Below are 19,631 nucleotides of genomic sequence, written 5' to 3' on the forward strand. Positions count from 1 at the left end.
TGAAACAAACGACTAAAATTAGTGCAAAGTACACGCGCTACAAATTCACAACACACAATACAGTATAACAAACACATATTTAAACTTGTAACAGCAAAGCAACTCCAGCCAGCGTCCATTTAGCTGGTTTGTCTTTGGTTTTCAAATTAAATGTCCATATGTACGTTGGTCCACGGGTTCTTGTTTTGTAGACCGGACATTCATACATGTTTCGTAGGTCCTGTTTATCCTGGGTTAAAGCCTGGTAAAAAATTACAATAGAGAAAGTTGAGCAGAATGTCACTAAAAATACAAGGAAGCTGTATCAACTCGCTATAAGCTGCCTTAGCAACATTACCCTTATGTTTATGACAGGCATCTGTGGGTACAGTTCTTTTAGTTTCGACTCCATGATGATACTCTGCTGTACGTCCCATCTTGCACCTTCCATGAATATGCCATGAACGTATGCACCTTCTCTGGGCCCGGCAGAGAAATCGTCCTTTTGCTTCTTGGTCACGTCACAGTGCAGGCACATTTTGTCGAGTGGAAGTTCGTTCTTTCTAGCCGTCGACTGCATGATAGCTGTCAGTAACGATTGGGGATTAAAAAAGCCGGCCAACCAAACGGAAATAGGGAGCTGCGGGTATGTGAGAAACAAGATGGTTAATACTTGTTGGAGCGGTAACAACCACGAGATGATTAAGGTGTTCATACCACAAAATCGGCCGACCAGGTTTCAAGTTCACGTAATCGAAGTAGCAAATCCACGAACCACCCGGTGAGGCCTAACAGCGAAGGATAAGCACGAGAAGCCCATACTGCGGGTACCTGATCAAGGAAGAGAGAATTCTCCAAATCTTCCATATCGGACGTGATGGTGAGTTCGCCCTTCATACCAAGGTCAAGTTCTTTCAGGCTTCTCTTTATCTCACCGGTAAGATAGTTCATACGTTCGCACTCCTGAAATGCTACGATCACGTAGGGGGTACGCTCCTCCACTTTGCCCATGATTTCGGGCATATTAAACTCTTCCGGTAGCTTCTCCATGATTTCATCTAGTACCTGTTTTACTTTGTCTTCGCGCGTCACGGTAGTTCCAGAGCCCGACCCGGCGTCACGCGGTTGCATTTCAAACACGGTTCGGAAGAGATTTTCGGAGGTGGTAGTAAGGAAACCTATTTCTGCGTTGGGATGCAAACCATATAGATAAGGCGATTCTGGAGGCATTGCTTCATCGATGTATGCATGATAGCCGGCATAGTCGGTGTTAGGGGGTGCTGCAAATCCTGGCGCCAGGAACAGTTCCCCGTCCACCAAATCTGGCTGCATCAATTCCTCCAGATAGGTAATACAAGTGCGTCTATCCCAATCGTCCGTGATGTGACCACCGTACATGATTTCTCCGAACAGATAGCGCAGATCCTCCCAAGGTACCTTGGTGTTAGCCTCCAGATAGTTGTAAAGTACGGACACCGATATGTTGAGATCGCCTACATTGAACGGGTAAATCTTATTCCAGCCTTGCGGTCCAAACTTGCGCCTTTCCGCAACGACTGCGTGGAAGTAGCAGAGTGAGAACAAAATCACTTTGAATTCCGCTTCCTTGCCACACATTTCCAACGTTTCCTGTGTAAAGTTGTCCAGGGCTTTGTGAATGTTCGCCTGCATTCCGGTCGGTGGTTCATTCGTGATCTTAATCGATGACTCCAGAATGCCTTGTGGTATAATATGTGCGGATGGTGTAGCAGCGGGTTCAGCACTCATGAACACTCGATAGTTATCGTGCGATCCTTCCGAGTAAAACTCGAGTTTTTTCTCCAATGCCGGCAACCACTTCTTAACCAAGTGAATGTTTTGCAAAATAACCCAGTGACCAGAAGAGGCCGCTTTGTCCATAGCCGCTTCAGCTACCACTTCCTGGCCCTGACCAAGTGACACATTGTAGAAGTTACCATTATCTGCAGAATAACCCAACTGTTTACCCAGCGTTTCCACGTCCTTCAACGGATTAACGCCTGGCGATAGGATGAAGAATATCGGGGTTGACGGGCTGGTTTCTTCGAACGATTTGGCAAATTCCATGGTTCGATTTTCGACGTATCTGGCTCCAAGCTTTTCCTCAATAAAATCTCTGGAAGTATAAAACTAACTTTAGATGGAAAGTTCATCCACTGTGATCGTACTTACGTCATGGCATAGGTCATACGATCGGGTCGTAAAGCACGCATCATACACAAGCGCTGGAGAGCAGTTTTATTCTTCCACTCTTGTGGGAACTTCTCCTTCTCGGGACATTCCGATTCAATGAGCTTCTTCCAACGTTTGGAGGATGTCTCAATATCACGATCAAGATTCCTAAATTCATCCTTTGAAGCCAAACTGCAAATGCCACCCCAGGCAGCATTGGTGAGAAAGTCTACTGGTGATGTAACGTGCGGCTTGATGGGGAAACGCAACAAGAAGTCGAGTTCCGCCGGTGTTATTTCTTCATTAATAAGCAAAATCTGGGAAATGAGAGATCATATTTGCATTTAGCAGAAGTTTGTATCACAAAATCGCACAAAATACACTCACCTGGAAGGTCATCTGTGACATAAAAATCAACTTATCACACTCAAACAGTCCTCGCGTAGTGTACTGAAACACGGAGAAGGAAATGCAATCGATCAAATTGCGTACTCGCGCTGGAACTTCGGCAGCAGAATCGGCCTTCGAGATAGCCTTCTGGAAGACTACACTGAACGCTTTGAGAGAAAACTGGTAAATAGGATTGATGGTGTTAAGATCGTTGAGAATGAAATACAATAAACTAGCCCTAGCCGCAGCCGGGCGGTAGTGTTCTCGTGCTTCGTCTATCTCCTTGGAGGTGATTTTTGCTTCAGCAACTTTTTCTTCAATTTCTGCAGCCGTCTTTTTGGTTGTCTCGAGATTTTCCACCAGTGCGGTATCACCGAGAATGTTACCTCCGGCTGAGGACAAACGCGATAACAAATCATCCTCAAGCCGCTTGAGCATAATTTTAAAATCGTTCTGTTGTTTTGTCAGGTCTGCTTTCAATTCTTCCAGGTCTGGTCGTTCTGCCTTGACAACCTCCGCTAGCAGCTGATCTTCCAAACCGTCTCTGGTGACAGTGAAGTTGATCAAGGTGGTTTGCGCTTGCATCTCTGGTTTGTAGTGCGGGTTAGCTAACTTTGTGTGCAGAATTAGTCGAAATTTGTGATTGTACTCGACCTCCTTGTCTCCGATTTTAATGGCACTGTAAGGTGAGAATAAATTGGCTTGCGTAATAATTACGTACGATTTGAGCGTAGTTCCAATGCCTTACCGTCCTTTTTTGATAAGATTTCGTCCAAGTAAGGAATCTAGCACGGGATCCACATTTTCACTAATGTTCTCGATCAATACGGTGCTCCCCTTGGCGAGTGCCTTTTCCAGCACTTCCAGATATCCTTTCGATCCTAGACGTATGACTTTGAGTATATCGCCGTACTTCTGCTTGATCCATTTGATACCCTGAAGTTGAGGATCAATCATTAAAGGCCAGCGGTCAGAGTTGCTTAGTATGGTTGCGTTTTCGATGGACATTCGATCGCTAGGCAATCCTTCATTTTGCCATGTGGCGATTTGTGTATCATCAGTTAGCAAGCGCAATGGATCAAGACTGTCAGTAATCGGAACGGGCGGTTCAAGAGCACGCAGGAACGGTAACCACATCTTGTTCATCATATCAAGCCGAAATTGTTTTGTAAAACAACCAACATACGAGATGAAAGCCGTGACGAGTAAAATGTCCCCCGGCAATGTAGTTGCTTGCTGCATAAATCTGGAAAGAATGAAGAAAACACAGATTGGTAGCAGCTTTTATCTGCCATAATTATTCATTATCTGCTTACTCTGCGACAGCTTCTGCCCAACGAACGTTTTCACTAGCGAGCCCTCCGACGAGACGATTGGCCAGTTGGATAGTGGCTTGGGTGGCGTCAGCTTCCTGTTGACAGCGCAACTTATCGGCGGTGGCCTTTTCGAAATCAGCCGTCAGTTTAGCTAACTGTTCTTCAAGTGACTAAAGATAACCAATACAAAAATGGTGAGACAAGCACTGGTAGATTGTTTAGTTTGTCTTTACTTACGGCAACTTTTTTCTTAATGTTAGCTAATTTTTCCTGCGAAGCTGTCAGTTCGGCATTCGCAGCAGCCAGAGCACGTCGTTTAGGTTCAACGTCGCAGTAAACATCGTAAAATTTGATAATGTTAATAACCCAAGCACAGAGGCCGGCCGCAGCAGCAGATTTGGATCGTACAAAATCCGGCTCAAACTCGGAATCCTTTAGGTATGGCTGAATGGCTTTGATGATTTCTGGATGTATATGTTCCTTGTCGTAGTTGATCAACGAGTCTAAGAATGTATCAACCTTAGCCATCGTAATTTTGGCCGCCTTCCAGCTGCGATCCTTTGGTATTTTACCATTCGGGGCCAACAACACCATGACAGCGGCGGTGACATTCGTCACCACACCCGGCGGGGAACCGAACGACTTCAGCTCAGTCAGATTGGCCTTGTTGAGCGTGTTTAAGGCTTCCTGAGCTGCCAGCAAAGCTGGTTCAGCTTTCACTAAATCTTCCTCACAATCACGCTGCTTCTTAGCAACCTCTTCAGCGATGATGGCCACCTTCTGTTCCTCTTCGTCTGCGATCGCTTTTTCCGTCTGCACCTTTTCCGTCTCGATGCCGACGATTTCGATCAACGCATCGGCGGCGTCATTTTTCTCTTTAAGCTCTATTTCCTGTACTGCCAGCTTTTGCTTCAAGGCTGCAACTTGGTCGGCGGTGTTGCGCAGTTTTTCCAATCCATTCTCCAGACGTTCTACCTTTTTACGTAACTCCCCGTGCTTCTCCTTTAAGAGTTTATCGTACAGACTGATCTGCTCCAGGTAAGACTTTGGCGTAGTGTAGTTATAGCGTCGCTCATTCTGAAGATACACCTTGGACATTGAGTTCACGGACGTGTGCACGTATGCCATGAAGCGCGCAATAGAGTCCCGGCATTCCACTGGTAGCACTGTCAACTCCTGTAAGAATCTCAACGACACCGACATCAGGGCTTCCTGTGGCCATTCGTGGAACCAGTTGATTTGGGTGCACGTGATGATGGCGGGAAATTTACGCGACCGTACACGGAGTGTCGCTCCGACTGGCGAGAAGCAGAGCACCACTTTCAGTTGACGCCGGACGCGATCGATGAAAAATTTCCAACAGTTTTCTCGCGAATCCACCAATCCCGCACCTTTCACCTCGTTCCGTACACCAGATATGATGTTTTCTACCTCGTCGTCAGGGAACAGGTCCGGTATCTCACCCGAGGAAAGCAAATCATTGATTATGACTAGGAAGATTTCGTTCGATATCTGTGCGTCTGTCATGAGGAACATAATACCGACGTTTTTCATGCCTGCCTTCATGTACAGTCCGGATAGCTCGTTCTATTGTGCGTGGGAAGAAGAGACAACAGTGTATAAAGTTCATTATTTAAGGTCGAACATTTCCGTAAAACTTCCTTTGATAACACTGCTCAAAATTCAAAATGACCCATAATAATCTGAAATTGCGTATGCTTCGGTCAGCTGCTTTGCTACGCCTTATCAAAAGGAAGTTATCTAGACAGTTGGTTTAGTGTTGTTTGTCAAACCTTTAGATCGACGACACTGTAGCCTTTTTTGAGTTGAATTTGGGCCACTTCCAAGCTGGAGATGAAGGCGGCCAATCGACTCAGGGATTGTTTTCCACTGCCACCAACACCCACCAGCAGGGCGCTACCTCTAGGCGACTCCAATATTCGGTTGATTCTGCGTACGAGAATAAAATCGTTATAGCCTGTGGACTACGGTAAATGGATCCTAAAAGCATGAGCGTTCGTGTGACAAGGTGAAGGAGCTGCAGGCGATTTAATCTGCTATGCCGATAAAATGTCTCCTGTGACCTCCTCACACACGTGTGTGTGTATGTTTCGCAAAGTATATCCTACCTGCACACGTGCATCATGGCGTCTTCAAAGAGCACCAAGTTCATGGCCGAAATCAGATCGTTGTATGACATCATCGCTTCTTGTAGAAGCTTTGTCAGCACACCCCAGTCAGTAATGGGCATGTACTTCGGTTCACCGATACCACCAGCAAAATGGCAGTAAATGTTCGGTTTATCAAAAACGATTGATTCGTCGATCTCTTCGAACGATTTTTTAACTAGATCGTTCTGCATTTTGGTGAAGCTGTCGATATCTTTGTCGTCTAGCAATTTGTCGCCATAGACGCGCTGAGTTTCATGAAGCCACAGTCGGATGAAATCGCTCGACGAAACCAAACAGTCATTGGTGCTGAACAACAGGCCCTATATGTGCAGCACGAAATATCGGAACAAGGGCCGATTGCGATGGGTTAGTGGAAGCGTCGAATGGGAGGAAGGTAGAAAGAAAAAGAAACAGATTCAAAAACCAGTTCAAAAAAAGAGAAAAAAAAACTCGCGCTCGCAAGAGAGGCAGTTATAAAAGCGGTTCAATGCTATTAGCAATCATATCTAACCTGAAAGACATTCGTCAGGTCGCGCAGATTGAAGACATAGTGAAACTTGATGGCCGTTGGTAAAAACACTTGTGCCACTTTAGTGTGTAATGCCAAACTAGCTGCGACAATATTTTGTGAGATTTTCGTAACGGCTATGTTGAACTTCTGTTCTGCATTCGCAAAATGCTGAACCAAAATCGAATGATAGATCGTTGTCACGGCGTCGGAGCCCGGGAAACTGACGGCGAACACACAAAAGTGTCGCTGAAGCCGGGGGTTGATGGTGAAACTGCCGGAAGTAGGGTTCATGCAGGACACGTACTGGCAATTGTGTATATCTTTGAGTGTTAGCTTGTTCCGATCGTACCAATGGTTGTAGTCGAGATGTTGTCGAATCAGCGTGTGCGGCTGGACAGTGCCGTAAGCGTCTACTTCCGGCATGTTCATATCGTCGATGAAGTAAATTAGAGTCTTGCTACCAGGCGGACCATAGTTCCGTCCGGCTTTCTTCTCCAATGGTTTCTCCATCACTTTCTGCAGCATCTCCGAGGAGGTGTAAAAATTGAACGGAATGTTCGCAATGGCGTAGTTCTCCGAGAGGCTACCAAGCTTCTCGTTCACCACGACAGTCTTCCCGCAACCGGCAATACCAACGAGCATCACCGGATGCGTCCTGTCCATGAGCAGGTCGAGGAAGAAACGCAATCGAATTGACTCGGAGGTATGCACCAGAACCGCCTGTAAAGGCTGATCACAGTCCATCTCGAACTTTGGTAGAATCTCCGTCCACGGAGTCCACTGCTTTGTTTCCGTATCGATGAAGTAATCGAAAACAGTTCCATTCGGCGGGAACTTGACGGTTTTGAACTCGTTCACCCACCATTTGCTAAACTCGATGCGGTAGTCAATGGCCGCATCCTGAAACATAGCCGAACCGAATGCCCAAACGCACGAGAACACAAAATATAGATCATGCCACTCCTTGGGACAATCTGCTGGAGTATTGGTTGGAATCAGTAGACACTCCAATAAGTGACACAGCATTTGAATGTGGGCCATCTCGGCGACGGGGGTGATTTTTTTGAAGCGCGTTCGAATATTGTCCAGGCACGCTGGGATGTACTTGTCGAAGAGAATGACCAGGTTGGATTTTTCAGCAGGAATTGTCCTCGTTTCAATCCAACTTGTTACATACCTGAAAGTACACATATATGGTACTCGTTTTAGTACGCCGGAACTATCGATCGGGGGGATGTAGCTAAGGGGAAAGCATAGCCCAACCCCCGAACCACAGCCGGCCTACTAAAAGCATAAATTTCTCACGGATTCCATCCAAGATCCTGTGGGTTAATGTAAAGTATGCCAGCTCTCGATACTGTCGCGGGTGTGGCGGTGCGCAGGTTGGAAATTTCAAAGATTAGCCGCATGTAGGGCGTGAGTGCTATACGCTCGTTCGAGGCTAGCGTCAGAACCTTGTTGTCGTCCATAACCGTATTGAGACTTTCGATCCACATGGGATCTATATCACCGTCCAAGATGATCCACTTTGGATTGTCCCCACTGAGCGACGCTTGATCTCGCATGATAACCGAAAACAAACCATCCTTCCATTCGCGCGTTGCAGGATTAATGATACCGAACAGTTCATCGTTCGTAACTGCCTTTGGATTGAGATCGTTGAAGAGGGGTTTCTTTTTGACGTTTTGATAAGTTTTGTAGAGTGTCTTCCAAACTTGTGTCTTTCCCGTGCCCGCATTACCGACAATGAAGACGGAATGGCGCACTTCGAGCAGCTCTTCCAGTTGGACCACCTTCAGTATGAAGTTATCTTCTGGCTGAAGGGCCAAATCAAGTGTTGCCTGTTTGACGGTTTTTTCAAATTCCAAATCACGCTTTCTGGGTACATCCAGCGCTGGGAACAGATCACCGATCAAACCCATAAATACAGGCATGTCATCAGTTACGATTTTGGGAATGTTGAAGTCACGAAGAGCTCGCATCAGCACTTCCTCCTCTGGTCGGCCAGGATCACCGCGCTGGAAACAAATACCGAAAGACATAGAAAGATCGCTTACTAATGTATGCTCTCATACACTGCATAGCTAGATACCCGTACTCACTTTCAAGGAACCAGCGACGACTAGTACAGACTTGATTGCACGTAGACCCCAATCGTAATGATCCTGCTTCGAAAGCAACTCCTTGCATAGTGTGTAAAGCGTGATGAATTTCCGCGCTAGTACTCTGGCATCTTGGAAACCTTCAGCAACCAACATGATTTCACAGATCAGCTCGAAGTCGGGCACTACCATGGCGCACGGACTAACAATGTTTATATAAAAAAGTCAATTACTGAAAGCATTCAGAGCAACTGCAAATTATTCAGACTTACCGAAAGAGTGCCTTCAAATTTTCCGGCAGCTCAGTTCGACCGGCATAACCAGGATTCATTGTAATGAATATACCAACCGTAGGAACACAGGCAATAAACTCTCCCATGAAGTCAAACTTTGACTTTTTATCTCGTATGGCATCCTGTACGGATTTCACCTGTACCGCCACGACCGACAATACCTCCACAGAGATTCGATTGAACTCATCGAAACAACCCCATGCTCCAGTTTGAGCTAATCCTTTGTAGATGTTACCGCAAGATTTGTAGTCCATCTGCTCGGAGCAGTTAAAAACGTACACCATGATTCCGAGTGCACGTCCAAGATCCTTGGTAGTTTCGGTTTTTCCTGTACCGGCCGGGCCCGCTGGTCCTCCTCCCATCACGAGATGGAGCGACTGTGTTAGAGTAATATAGCAACGATCGGTCAATGGGGTAATAACTAGACGGGGTGTGTTGCCAAGATACTCGTGGCTATAGCAGAACTGTGCGTCACAAATGTTGGCAAAACAATCCTTTTCCGAGTCGTCCCAACGGTGACGTAGCTGCGACTGCCACTGGAAAGCGGACGCAAACTCAACTTTCGATTGAATGAGCTTGCTGACAACGTCTCGTGAATGGACATCGATCGTGCAGATGGTCATAATTTTTTGTCGATCGCCTCTCGTTAGCTCCCCCAGCAAAAGTGTGATGAGCGTGCTGAGTTGAGAAATTTGTTTTTTGTAATAATCTTTGATGGCATTGTCATAGCCTTCCTCCAGCCGGCTAAAAGCGATGTTCACTTCCGTCGACCACCAGATTTGAGTTCCACACAGCGAAACCTGTGCAGGATAATCGAACAGCCAGTGTTCGCGTTGTTTCTCTTCGTAGGCGACCACGGCTTCAGCAATGTAGCTACGCAATGATGTTCGCATCGCAATCTGGATGCGGTTAAGCCATACCTCAACCTTAAAAACATTGCCAATGTTAAGTACAATTGCCACGAAGTCCTAAATACTTAATATACTTACAGCGCCTGTGCAGTTACAGCTCTCGAAAAATTTTACGTATTCGGTATCCTTTGCTATCATCCCCAATGCCTTTTTGCTGTGACCATCGTCATGAGATTCCAGTTTGAGCTTCGCGATAGAGTCAAATAATTTGGTTAAATGTTTGCATACGACCTCCGGTCGATTTCCGTTACTGAGAATGTCAAGCAGATCGGCAGCCGAAACGAAATAAAATCGTGGAAAGTAGAGTCGCTTGGTCTCTAGATACTCAGCTAACGCTTTCTCGCACAGTGCCAGTTGGCTCTGAAGGTTGTCCAACTTGTCGACCAATCCTTCGCGGTTCGTAGCATATATGACATTAGAGTTTTTAGCCATCTCCTCCATCATTATCTTAAACTCGGCGTCGATATTGTCAAACCGTTCCGAATCGACGGGTAGTTGCATTCGAATATCATCCGAGCTCATGAAGATCGATTCGAGATGAGCCCAGGTACGCTGCACCTCAAACCATACCGTAATAACCTGGTCCGCCGTGGTTAATTTCTTTTGCCATTCAGACACTTCCTCCAGGAAGTGCGCAATGAACTTGGATGTAATTAAATTCTGCAGCACAACCTGTAACGTAAGACATGGATGGTATTTAACATTCCAAGCACGCATATTCGCTAAGGTTACCTGGTTCTCCTCAAGCGTTTCGATCAATTCTTCTGACGCCTTCAACAATGTTGATCCAGTCCGAAGATGAGTTTCATATTCGAATTCCATCATTTTTGTGTTGGGACTACCGTTCCACACCGAATGTAGATCGCGTAAGATTTTTTCCATCGACATTTCCTTGACGGCCTTGTCGACTATGTTTTTTACTTCTTCTTCACATTCGTGTAGGTTTAGCGCCAACAGATCGGAAAGTGTCGTATTTTTGTCCATGATGAATGTTACCTGGTGTTGGTACAGGTGGAGTAAATGAGTACCATTAGTAATAGTGTCATCCCACAAGAAAAGGGATAGATATTTGTCAGAAATCGGATTGTATTGAATATAAGGACAGCTTTAGGAAGCTTATTTACATCGCTAGGAAACTTACTGTAATTTCGGGTGGAAGATTTGCTAAACTCTGGAATACAAGCAACGATATGTACAGAACAATTAATATTAGTGTATTTACAGGGTCAAATATTCGAGGTTGGTGTAATGTGGCAGGATAGAGTTGTATTGTGACAAAATAAAAGTCAAAAGATTAACACTGTTATTTACAAAGCACTTACGAATATTTGGGTTATGCTCACATTCAGCGTAAAACAAAAACATTAATCATTTTGTATAAACACAAGTATCTTGAAGGATAGATTGATTAAAGCCAGTTTTTTCCTTAGTTATCAATTTTTGGCGGTGCACAAGTGCGAGCGAAACATGTGTTTCAATCAGAAGCAAACTACGTGTGGGCGTGGTGCGAACGGAACTGTTCATCTTATCGACAGTTTCGCTGCGACGACATGAACTCAAAAAGCATCTCAATTAATGTTTAATCATCATTTTGTTTTAGAACTTTGGCAGTGTAAACAATATTTTCGTATGATAAAAGAGCCTGCAGACGTTTCAATGTTCGTTTTCGAACGATGTTTTTAATTACTCAAGATAATTGAGCATGCCAGCATGCATGCCAGCAAGCAACATTAAATATCAGTGTTGAAGAGTGTCGACATTGCCGGACAAGTAGTTTACTTTTGATTGAAACATCTCATATGGCTCGCAATTTTAGTACAGAAAAAGGACATTAAAATAATTGAGAATAAAATTCCAAAAATGATTTTTTTTTGCCTGGTATCATACAACCAACACCTGTTTGATGGATAGTAAAATGTATTAGTAACCTTTGTGGAGGACATCAGTTGATTCCAATGTCTCTCTCGGATGGCGGGATTTTGTAGCTCCCCAACGGCTCGCAGCGATGTGAGCATATTCTTAACCGTCGACTCAAGCGTAACGTACGTATCCCAGGGGCGCATTTCCTTGTCGAGCAGACGGATATCCTTGGCGAACTTTTTGCACTCGATGTCCATGTTTTCCACGTCCACCTTCCGCCAAGGAGTTGTTTTCCAGTCTTCAATACTGGTACGAACGATGAAAACGTAGTCCCACAGTTGCTGCATGCAATTGATAGGAACAGAACGATTGCAAGTGACCGAGTGCACCCATTATTCCCTTCGTATCTACCAACCTTCAGCATTTTCATTTCCTTGCGACACTGGCGCAGCAGTTTGAATTCTGGAACAGACACTTCAAATAAACTACCCGATTCTTGTATATCCGACATATCTTTTTCCAATCGATTGACATCGCCATCGATACGATCGAGAAGAATGTAAGGTTCTAGACAATCGTACTTGAAAAATTCATATGTACGGAACACATCTCGAAAAACGGTAATATGGACGTCGAACATGGCAATCCGATTTCGTATACCGACCACCTCATTGGCCTGCAGTGGTGCTACTTGCTGTTTCACGGTCAAGGCAATCTTCTTCGTGTTAGCCCACTGCTCAGGCAGCTCCTGGAGATACACATTTACCTCTTCTGGAATGTCCATATCGTAGTACTTCAATAACTCAATCGTGTCCTTCATCGGTTCGAACATCTCGTCCGTTGTGGCGGTTCGTTCCTTGACGTGTAGCAAATAGGCCATGATGTTAACCAACCCTTCATAATCGCCTTCTTTCACCACCTGCAGTAGTCCCTCATCGGCTCTTCGGATAAAGTTTCCAAGATCAGTCAGACTGTGGGTAACGTTGTTAACGAGATGCTCCTTGAACATGTTTCCCCACTTGCGGACAATGTTCATTAGAGATTGCCGGAAAGGACGAACGTCGACTTGAAACCAAGAGTTGAAAATTTGAAAAGACTCTATCTTCTCTATCTCCTGGTACAAGGATTCATAGTGATCGATCTGCTCTCGAAACGCCTCAATGGTTGGTGGACAGGGTTTGGGCGCTTCCGGATCCTTATTGATGATCAATTCAATCTCATCTGCTTCCAACTGGCGACCATATTCGAGGAACGTTTCCATGCTGTACTCGCGATCCTCAAGCCAGAGATAGGAGTATCGCTCAAAATCTCCACAAAATTCGGCTGCTTCCTGAATGACCTTATCGACGCCTTGAAGAATTTCGACTTTCATCTCTTGAATATCGTTGTTTTTTGTGATGATCTGTTCGTATGTTTTGTTGGCCGTTTTCAGCAAACGTGGAATCAACGATGACATGTAAGTTATATCATTAACTAACCCTGCTAACAGTGCAGTAAAACCATTAACATCATTTGGATTCAGTGAGGGTACAAACACTAGTTGTGGTTCTAGTAGTTCTAAGCGCGATTCAAACAACGGTGCGAGATTATTACCAACGTCCATGTTTTCGGCCAGATAGCCGATGCTGATTCCGATCATGAAGAGTAAGTTCTCGTAGACTATGTTATCAACGAATTTAACATACTCAACCCAGTTGTTGTCTTCCTGGTCGTTTTCCATTCCGAACAATTTCATGTTAGTGTCGAGCAGCTGGTGGACTTTGACAGCGGCAGCCTCAAGCTCTGCGTAACGTTTTGTTTTGCGATCGTTACGCTCCTCCAGACACAGTACGGTGTCTTTCTTCGAGTCTTTGCGTTCGAACAGTGGTAGCTTTGCCCAGGCAGACATGGTGGTGCGAATGTCCTGCAAGTTGTTTTGAATGCATTGCATTCGTTTTTGCAGCTGTTCCACCGGATCACGAATCTGTATCATATAATCTTGAATATCTTCCGAATTCCATGTAAGTTCGTTGATCGCTCGTTCCAGCAGAGCATCGATATGTTCTATTTCACCTTTGATCAGCTCCAACTCAACTTTGGTGCAGTTTTTGCGTATCTTGTTGTACCAGTCAACCGTCTTTTCTAGGTTAAGGGTGTGAGAGCGAAAAATTTCACTTCTGTCGGAAAATTCGAGCCCTCGCTGTGGAATGTCTTCTTTTTCCATTAGCCTTAGATAATGGACCTCTCGGAGGATAGCAAACAGCTGTGGACTAAAGTTGAGCAGGAGCTCGGGGGAATTTTTCTTCCTAATAATCAGTGGTTTGTCTAAATGTGCTTCAATCGTTTCTGGCACTTCTTCTGCCCAGCCGTCAAAAATGGAACGTTCGAATTCTTTCAGCTTTGCAATCAGAATATCAAAGCGAGTTATTAAAGCAGCACCTTCGTCGGACTGAACAACTCTAAAGAGGAATGAAAGTAAACGAGAAATGAATACACTTTGTCGCCTTAGGCCGATGCTGACGGTTTGCTTACGGGTGCTGTAAAGTTTGGAATTGTTTGATGGGTGAAGTTATACGATTGGTAAGCTGCAACACCCAACGCAGGGCGGCGGTTACCGGTGGAGCACTGCGGTCAACGAAAATATACCCTTCCTTGCGGTAATGTTCCATCTGCTGTGTATAGATGTTTTCACAAGTGCTGAGTTCTTCGTCAATCATCACTAAAATTTGTCTGTATTTGTTAGTAAACTCTTCCTTAATTTTGGGTCTATCCAGCACAGTTCCTACAATGCTTATTAGCTGTAAAGTAGCAATATTAATAAGATTATAACTTACACAAGCTAGCTAGTCGCCCTCAAACGTTACCTTAAAGACACTTTCCAGATTATGGCAATCGTCAAAGGCTTGACAAAGGATTGCAGCGAGTTTTAAGTCCAGTTCCAGGATGCGATCCTGGAACTTGAGAAAATCTTCCTTAAACGTAGGATCATCAGGATCGAGAACATCGTAGGTTTTCGAAGCAAATAACGAAAAGCACTGATTGAACTCGACCGACACTCCTGTAATGCGTGCGCTTAGTGCCCGTCCCTTGAGACCTCCGATTTCCACCTTTTCCAACTTAAGAAACTCAATGACAGTGTTGAAAAACCATTGAATGGTAAATAGTCGATCGAGAAAAGCATTATACCGTTCAAATACGGCATTGGGATGGAAGGTCCAATTTACGACGGGGCGCTCTTGAAAGAATGGTGCAATATTATCCTTATATTCATCATAAACAGTGCGAAAATATTTGAGAATTTGTATAGACAGTGATATACGTTGCATCGCTTCATCAATATCTGTATGAAAGATAGAAGATGGATCAAGAAAGCGTTTAGCCTGTACAAGTAAAAAAGTTGAAAACAGCGTTAGCGAAGCAAAATATAAGTGTAGATGGAGGGAATATTACCTGCTGAATGATTAAATTGCATATCTGTCGAAGGAGAACTTTGGAAGGATTTGGAGGAGAAAGAAAAATATTAAAATATGCATCCTGAATATGTTATTTTATTGCATAACTTACCTATTAGCTTTGCAGAATGACAATAGTATAGCGAGTTTGACCATATCAAACAAACAACGTGCAGAAGTGGCTTTAGTAAAACCTTGCATTCCGAAAACTCGGTGTCTTCTAATTGCTGAAAATGTCTTGTAAGTGGGTTTAAATAGAGTGTAATATCTCGTGCTTCCGCTAGCGCTGCAAAAAAGAAAGCGTAATTGTAGTGAACTTGATTGAGCGTTGATTAAATCATTCGAAGAACTAACCTGTCACAACATTTTTGAAAAGTGTTTTAAAGCAAGGATAGTAAGCACTGTCCGTGTATTCAAGGATTAGTGCCATACTACGTATACGCTCGTGACGCAACTGTTCGTAGATGTAGGTTAAATTTTTCAAACGATTGTTCCAAAAATTAATTTCTACAGCAAGCAAACAATATAGTTTCGAAAAATATTAGCAAAATATTTGCCTAAACAACAAATATTTCAGACTGGGAAACAAATATTACCAACGGATGGAACAGGATTTTGACCGCCATTAAATGCGTTTGCACTTGACTCCAGCATGACATCATTCACTTGAGTGGCCCATTTGATGACAACACCTTCGATTGCACTCTTCAGGTAGAGATTAATCGAACATTCTGAGTTGACAACTAGTTCTTTGGCCGTCTGCACACATTTATCAACTCCTACGGGCATTGGTAGAACGGTCTGTCCACTAACTTGACCCTGAACTTGATAAACCGTGCTCTTAAGACTGTGAACTTGCTTTTGTACGTCTTGTGCTACCATTTCCGGCCAACCGAGATGGTTGTCCGAGTTTGAAAGAAGGGGAACAAACACTTCATCGACCAGACAGGACAACTGGTCGATGGTTCGTGTGGCAAGATCACCCACGACCAGCACATCCTTGCAGCCATCGCGTGGCACATCTATTGGATTTTTCTTGACGAAGTAAACACCTGTAAAAAAAAAACGCAAACATGATTCGCAGGGAGTTGTTTTGTTGCAGACTTTGGCATAGTATGGATTTACCTTTATTTTTAAGTTGCTGTATGGGAAAGCTCACAAGTGGAATCAGTTGTGCAGATGGTGTAAGTATAATAATCATAACAACAGTTTGTGCATTGTCAAAGAATTCCTTCAGAACTGCCTTGTGCTCTTCTCTGTCGATTGCAATACATCCGAAATACGGTAGAAGGTGGGATAAAAGAGTACACTTTAGGAATCGTGGTTTGAAATGCGACTGGTTCATTGCTAGCCGTACAGTGTTACTAATCGGTGCCATTTTTCTGGTTTCAACTTGAGCGTCTTCTGGACGAATGAACCAAGAAACTCGAATCGTGGATCAGAGTTACTACTTCCTCCCGCTCCTTCCATGATGCTCAGATGTGGTATGTAATAATATTATTTAATCAACTGTGGTTAGCGAGACGAAAGAGAAAAATAAATGTATTAAATGTGGCACAAGTATGTTACAGTGCAATTATTACAGGATTCATCGAAGTAAATAATATCAAGAAGCAATGACCGACTAACATTTCGGTAGCAATATTAATAGTTGTTTTTTTATCAGATATCCCAAAATGGGTAAAGTAACTAGGTGGGCTTATAGCTTTGAGATGAGGTCGCCATATTGAAAAAAGTTTTGACGTTTATGAATTCGATTGTGATACGTAAATTTTCAGTAACACAACGATAAAAACCAGCTATGAAGATCCAATTTGTGTTTACTTTTATAGTTGAACAAGACCAAGTTGGAGTGCAATATTGCTAGTGTTTGTTACCGTGCCCTGAATTTGCAGCATTGTTTGGCAAGATTGTTGTTTTTTCCGCTAGTAAGCTTATTTGTTAGAATTGTAATATTAAATTGTTATCAATGATTTGTTTCAATCGTTGTATCCAATTTGTTTTCACTTTGACCGAAGTTACAAGAAGATACACGTTTTTCTCGCAGCATACTCAGGATAAGAAGCACACACATACACTGATAAACGATCCAATCCACCACTGTAAAATATTTGTTTCCTTTTTCTCAGGATAAGAAGCACACGCATATACTGATAAACGATCGAACCCACCACTGTAAAATATTTATTTCTTTTTTCTAAAGCGCAAATGTCAAATCGTTGGGAATAAGCCCGTCTAGTTACTTCACTCACTTTGAGATATCCGATGGTATCAAAATGTCACCGACGGAATCGTATCTGTTGATAATGGTTTTGGGTTTTAAGGGATATTGAAGGATTCAATGATTTAATTAAATTTAACATCACCAAAAATGTAGATTCTAATAGAGCCCTTGTAACATGTAGGTTTGACGCCTTTATTAAATAACACATAACAATTTAAAGTAGCTAAGACACAAAGATTAGTGAAACGTCTTAGGCATTAAAGCCACATGATTTTTAGATCATCCTTGACACGAAACACTTAGGAGCAAAGTGAATTAATGCAGTCAGGATTAGAACAAGATAGCTAATGAGATAGCATGAGAAGTGGCGTGCCCAATACATACATATGAAGTTATTTTTCTGTTAATAAAAACATAGATCAGAAGTTATCACAACATAAAATACCACCAAAAGATGCGTAGCAATTTTAGACACAGCGAGGTAATATTTTTATAGCACACTCGATTATGTAAATAATGTAAATTAGAGAGAGTTCATCCAATTGCGCAGCTGGACAATAGGAATTGTTACCAACATTAAAATATGTAAAAACGCACCTGTGAAGAATCACGTACGCATAACACACGCATTATAAAGGGATAGTTAATTATGTTCTTGCATAACAGAAGTAAAGGGTCAAATACGCCCATAAGGACAATGTAATTATTTCATATAAACGGAGGCTCGCGCGGAGCCAAAATTGAGTCGCAGTCGCTGTCGCAGTCACAGTCCATTAGAACTGAATCGTACCACTAAGACTATACAAGTATACAGTGAAAGTTAAAACAAGTAATAAAATAAAAGTGAAAAAGAAAGATACCAATTGTAATTAGTAGTTTCGAAGACAACAGGAGTAACCCTGCTTCGAAACGATAAGATCGGTAAGCGCGAAGTAGTTCGTTACGAACAGGGACATTCACGAAACAGCGATATAGAGAGAAGGATGTGCGTGTGAGAGATCGGGGAATAAAGTGCCGTTACACAATATTCATCCACATCCATTCCTGTTTGAGATGACCTCGAGAATTAGCCCGCTACACTCTTTTTACAAAAAAAAAAACGTGATATTGTTATTCACTTAATTTAGTAATAATGCTGGTCATAAACAAGACCATATTTTAAATATATAATATCAACATCGATTAATACAAAATACATACATGAAACGATTTTGGCACTAACAGTAAATGAGCAACTTAATACCTAACATACATGACAGATCCACTGGACAACACTTGTAGATAAAAATCTAGATTCAGTCTTTCTATTAGATATCTGTTAGCATCTCTTAGTTATTCTATAAGTATCTGTATGAAGTATCCAAATGTGATTGATTCGCCACTGCTTCCAATTGGCTAAATGATTCTTCTTCCTTCTTCTTCAACGGCACATCAACCTGAGGAGGTCAAGGTATGGAATCCCACTTCTGGCTTACTTTGACTTTTATTTATCCGCAGCTGGATAGTTAGTCTTGCGAACGGGGAATTGGTGCGGATGAGATTTTTAACGACACTGCTGCGAACGACATTGCTACTGAATACACTACCCGAACACCAGGGGGGACGATTAAATGATTGGTAAACGATTATACTTGATAAGTCTGTCTGAAGACTTCTGACGCATGCATTAAAAAAGAATGCAATAATTAATGCATAAAAATTATGGCAATAAAGTACGCTTGAATCCTATGCTTGTTGTGAATTCAGGAAAAATGCTTCGTCCCATCGGGTGGCTACACGCTAAAAGACCGGAACCATAGCTAACGCAACTTGAAATAAAAATGTTATCATTTTGTTAGTCTTATCGTGGCCTTGGTTTTTAAATTTCACTCCGTGTTGGCATCGAAATAATAGATTTCAATTCTGTGACTGAGATTTGCCATGAACAAATCTGTCCATTGGTCACGAGTTCCACTAGGAGGGGTTTTAAGTCTTCGTTAATATGTTATATCTAACCATTTTCCACCACCAATCACTAACCAGATGCGGATGGTCTTGATAAAAAACTTACACAAAACAATTTGGCCGATTGCTACAACTTTCAGGGAGAACGTAAGGATCACTTTGCCTTCGAGCTTCACCTTTAAGCCCTGCTGCACTTTACAGTGATGTCTGCTATCGCAGCATTCTGTGCTGTAGCGGCCAGAACAAGACTACTAGTTGCCACTGGTTATTCTACATTAAAGATCAAATTTTGGTTGTGCATAAAATGAT

General features: G+C 43.1%; 1 protein-coding gene across 2 annotated transcripts; it reads right to left on the reverse strand.

Annotated features, from left to right (window-relative positions):
* Positions 1-79: 79 nt before the first annotated feature.
* Positions 80-16,624, reverse strand: LOC128710157 (dynein beta chain, ciliary). Of its 2 annotated transcripts, XM_053805198.1 has the most exons (27): positions 16,512-16,624; positions 16,280-16,410; positions 15,751-16,206; positions 15,509-15,661; positions 15,267-15,440; positions 15,153-15,190; positions 14,567-15,082; positions 14,235-14,500; positions 12,139-14,161; positions 11,792-12,064; positions 11,005-11,034; positions 10,596-10,859; positions 9,942-10,535; positions 8,932-9,878; positions 8,660-8,861; positions 7,863-8,575; positions 6,558-7,734; positions 6,005-6,366; positions 5,669-5,825; positions 4,113-5,462; positions 3,876-4,045; positions 3,308-3,805; positions 2,557-3,238; positions 2,170-2,486; positions 697-2,113; positions 338-619; positions 80-241 (listed from the first exon to the last, which is right to left on the reverse strand). In XM_053805198.1, exons 1-27 carry the CDS (start codon positions 16,622-16,624, stop codon positions 80-82), a joined length of 13,467 nt encoding a protein of 4,488 aa, XP_053661173.1. The 2 variants fall into 2 exon arrangements, with proteins under 2 accessions (XP_053661173.1, XP_053661174.1); XM_053805199.1 differs by lacking the exon at positions 11,005-11,034.
* Between the last annotated feature and the right edge of the window lie 3,007 nt (positions 16,625-19,631).

This window comes from Anopheles marshallii, chromosome 2, assembly GCF_943734725.1.
Source record: "Anopheles marshallii chromosome 2, idAnoMarsDA_429_01, whole genome shotgun sequence".
Classification (NCBI taxonomy): Eukaryota; Metazoa; Arthropoda; class Insecta; order Diptera; family Culicidae; genus Anopheles; species Anopheles marshallii.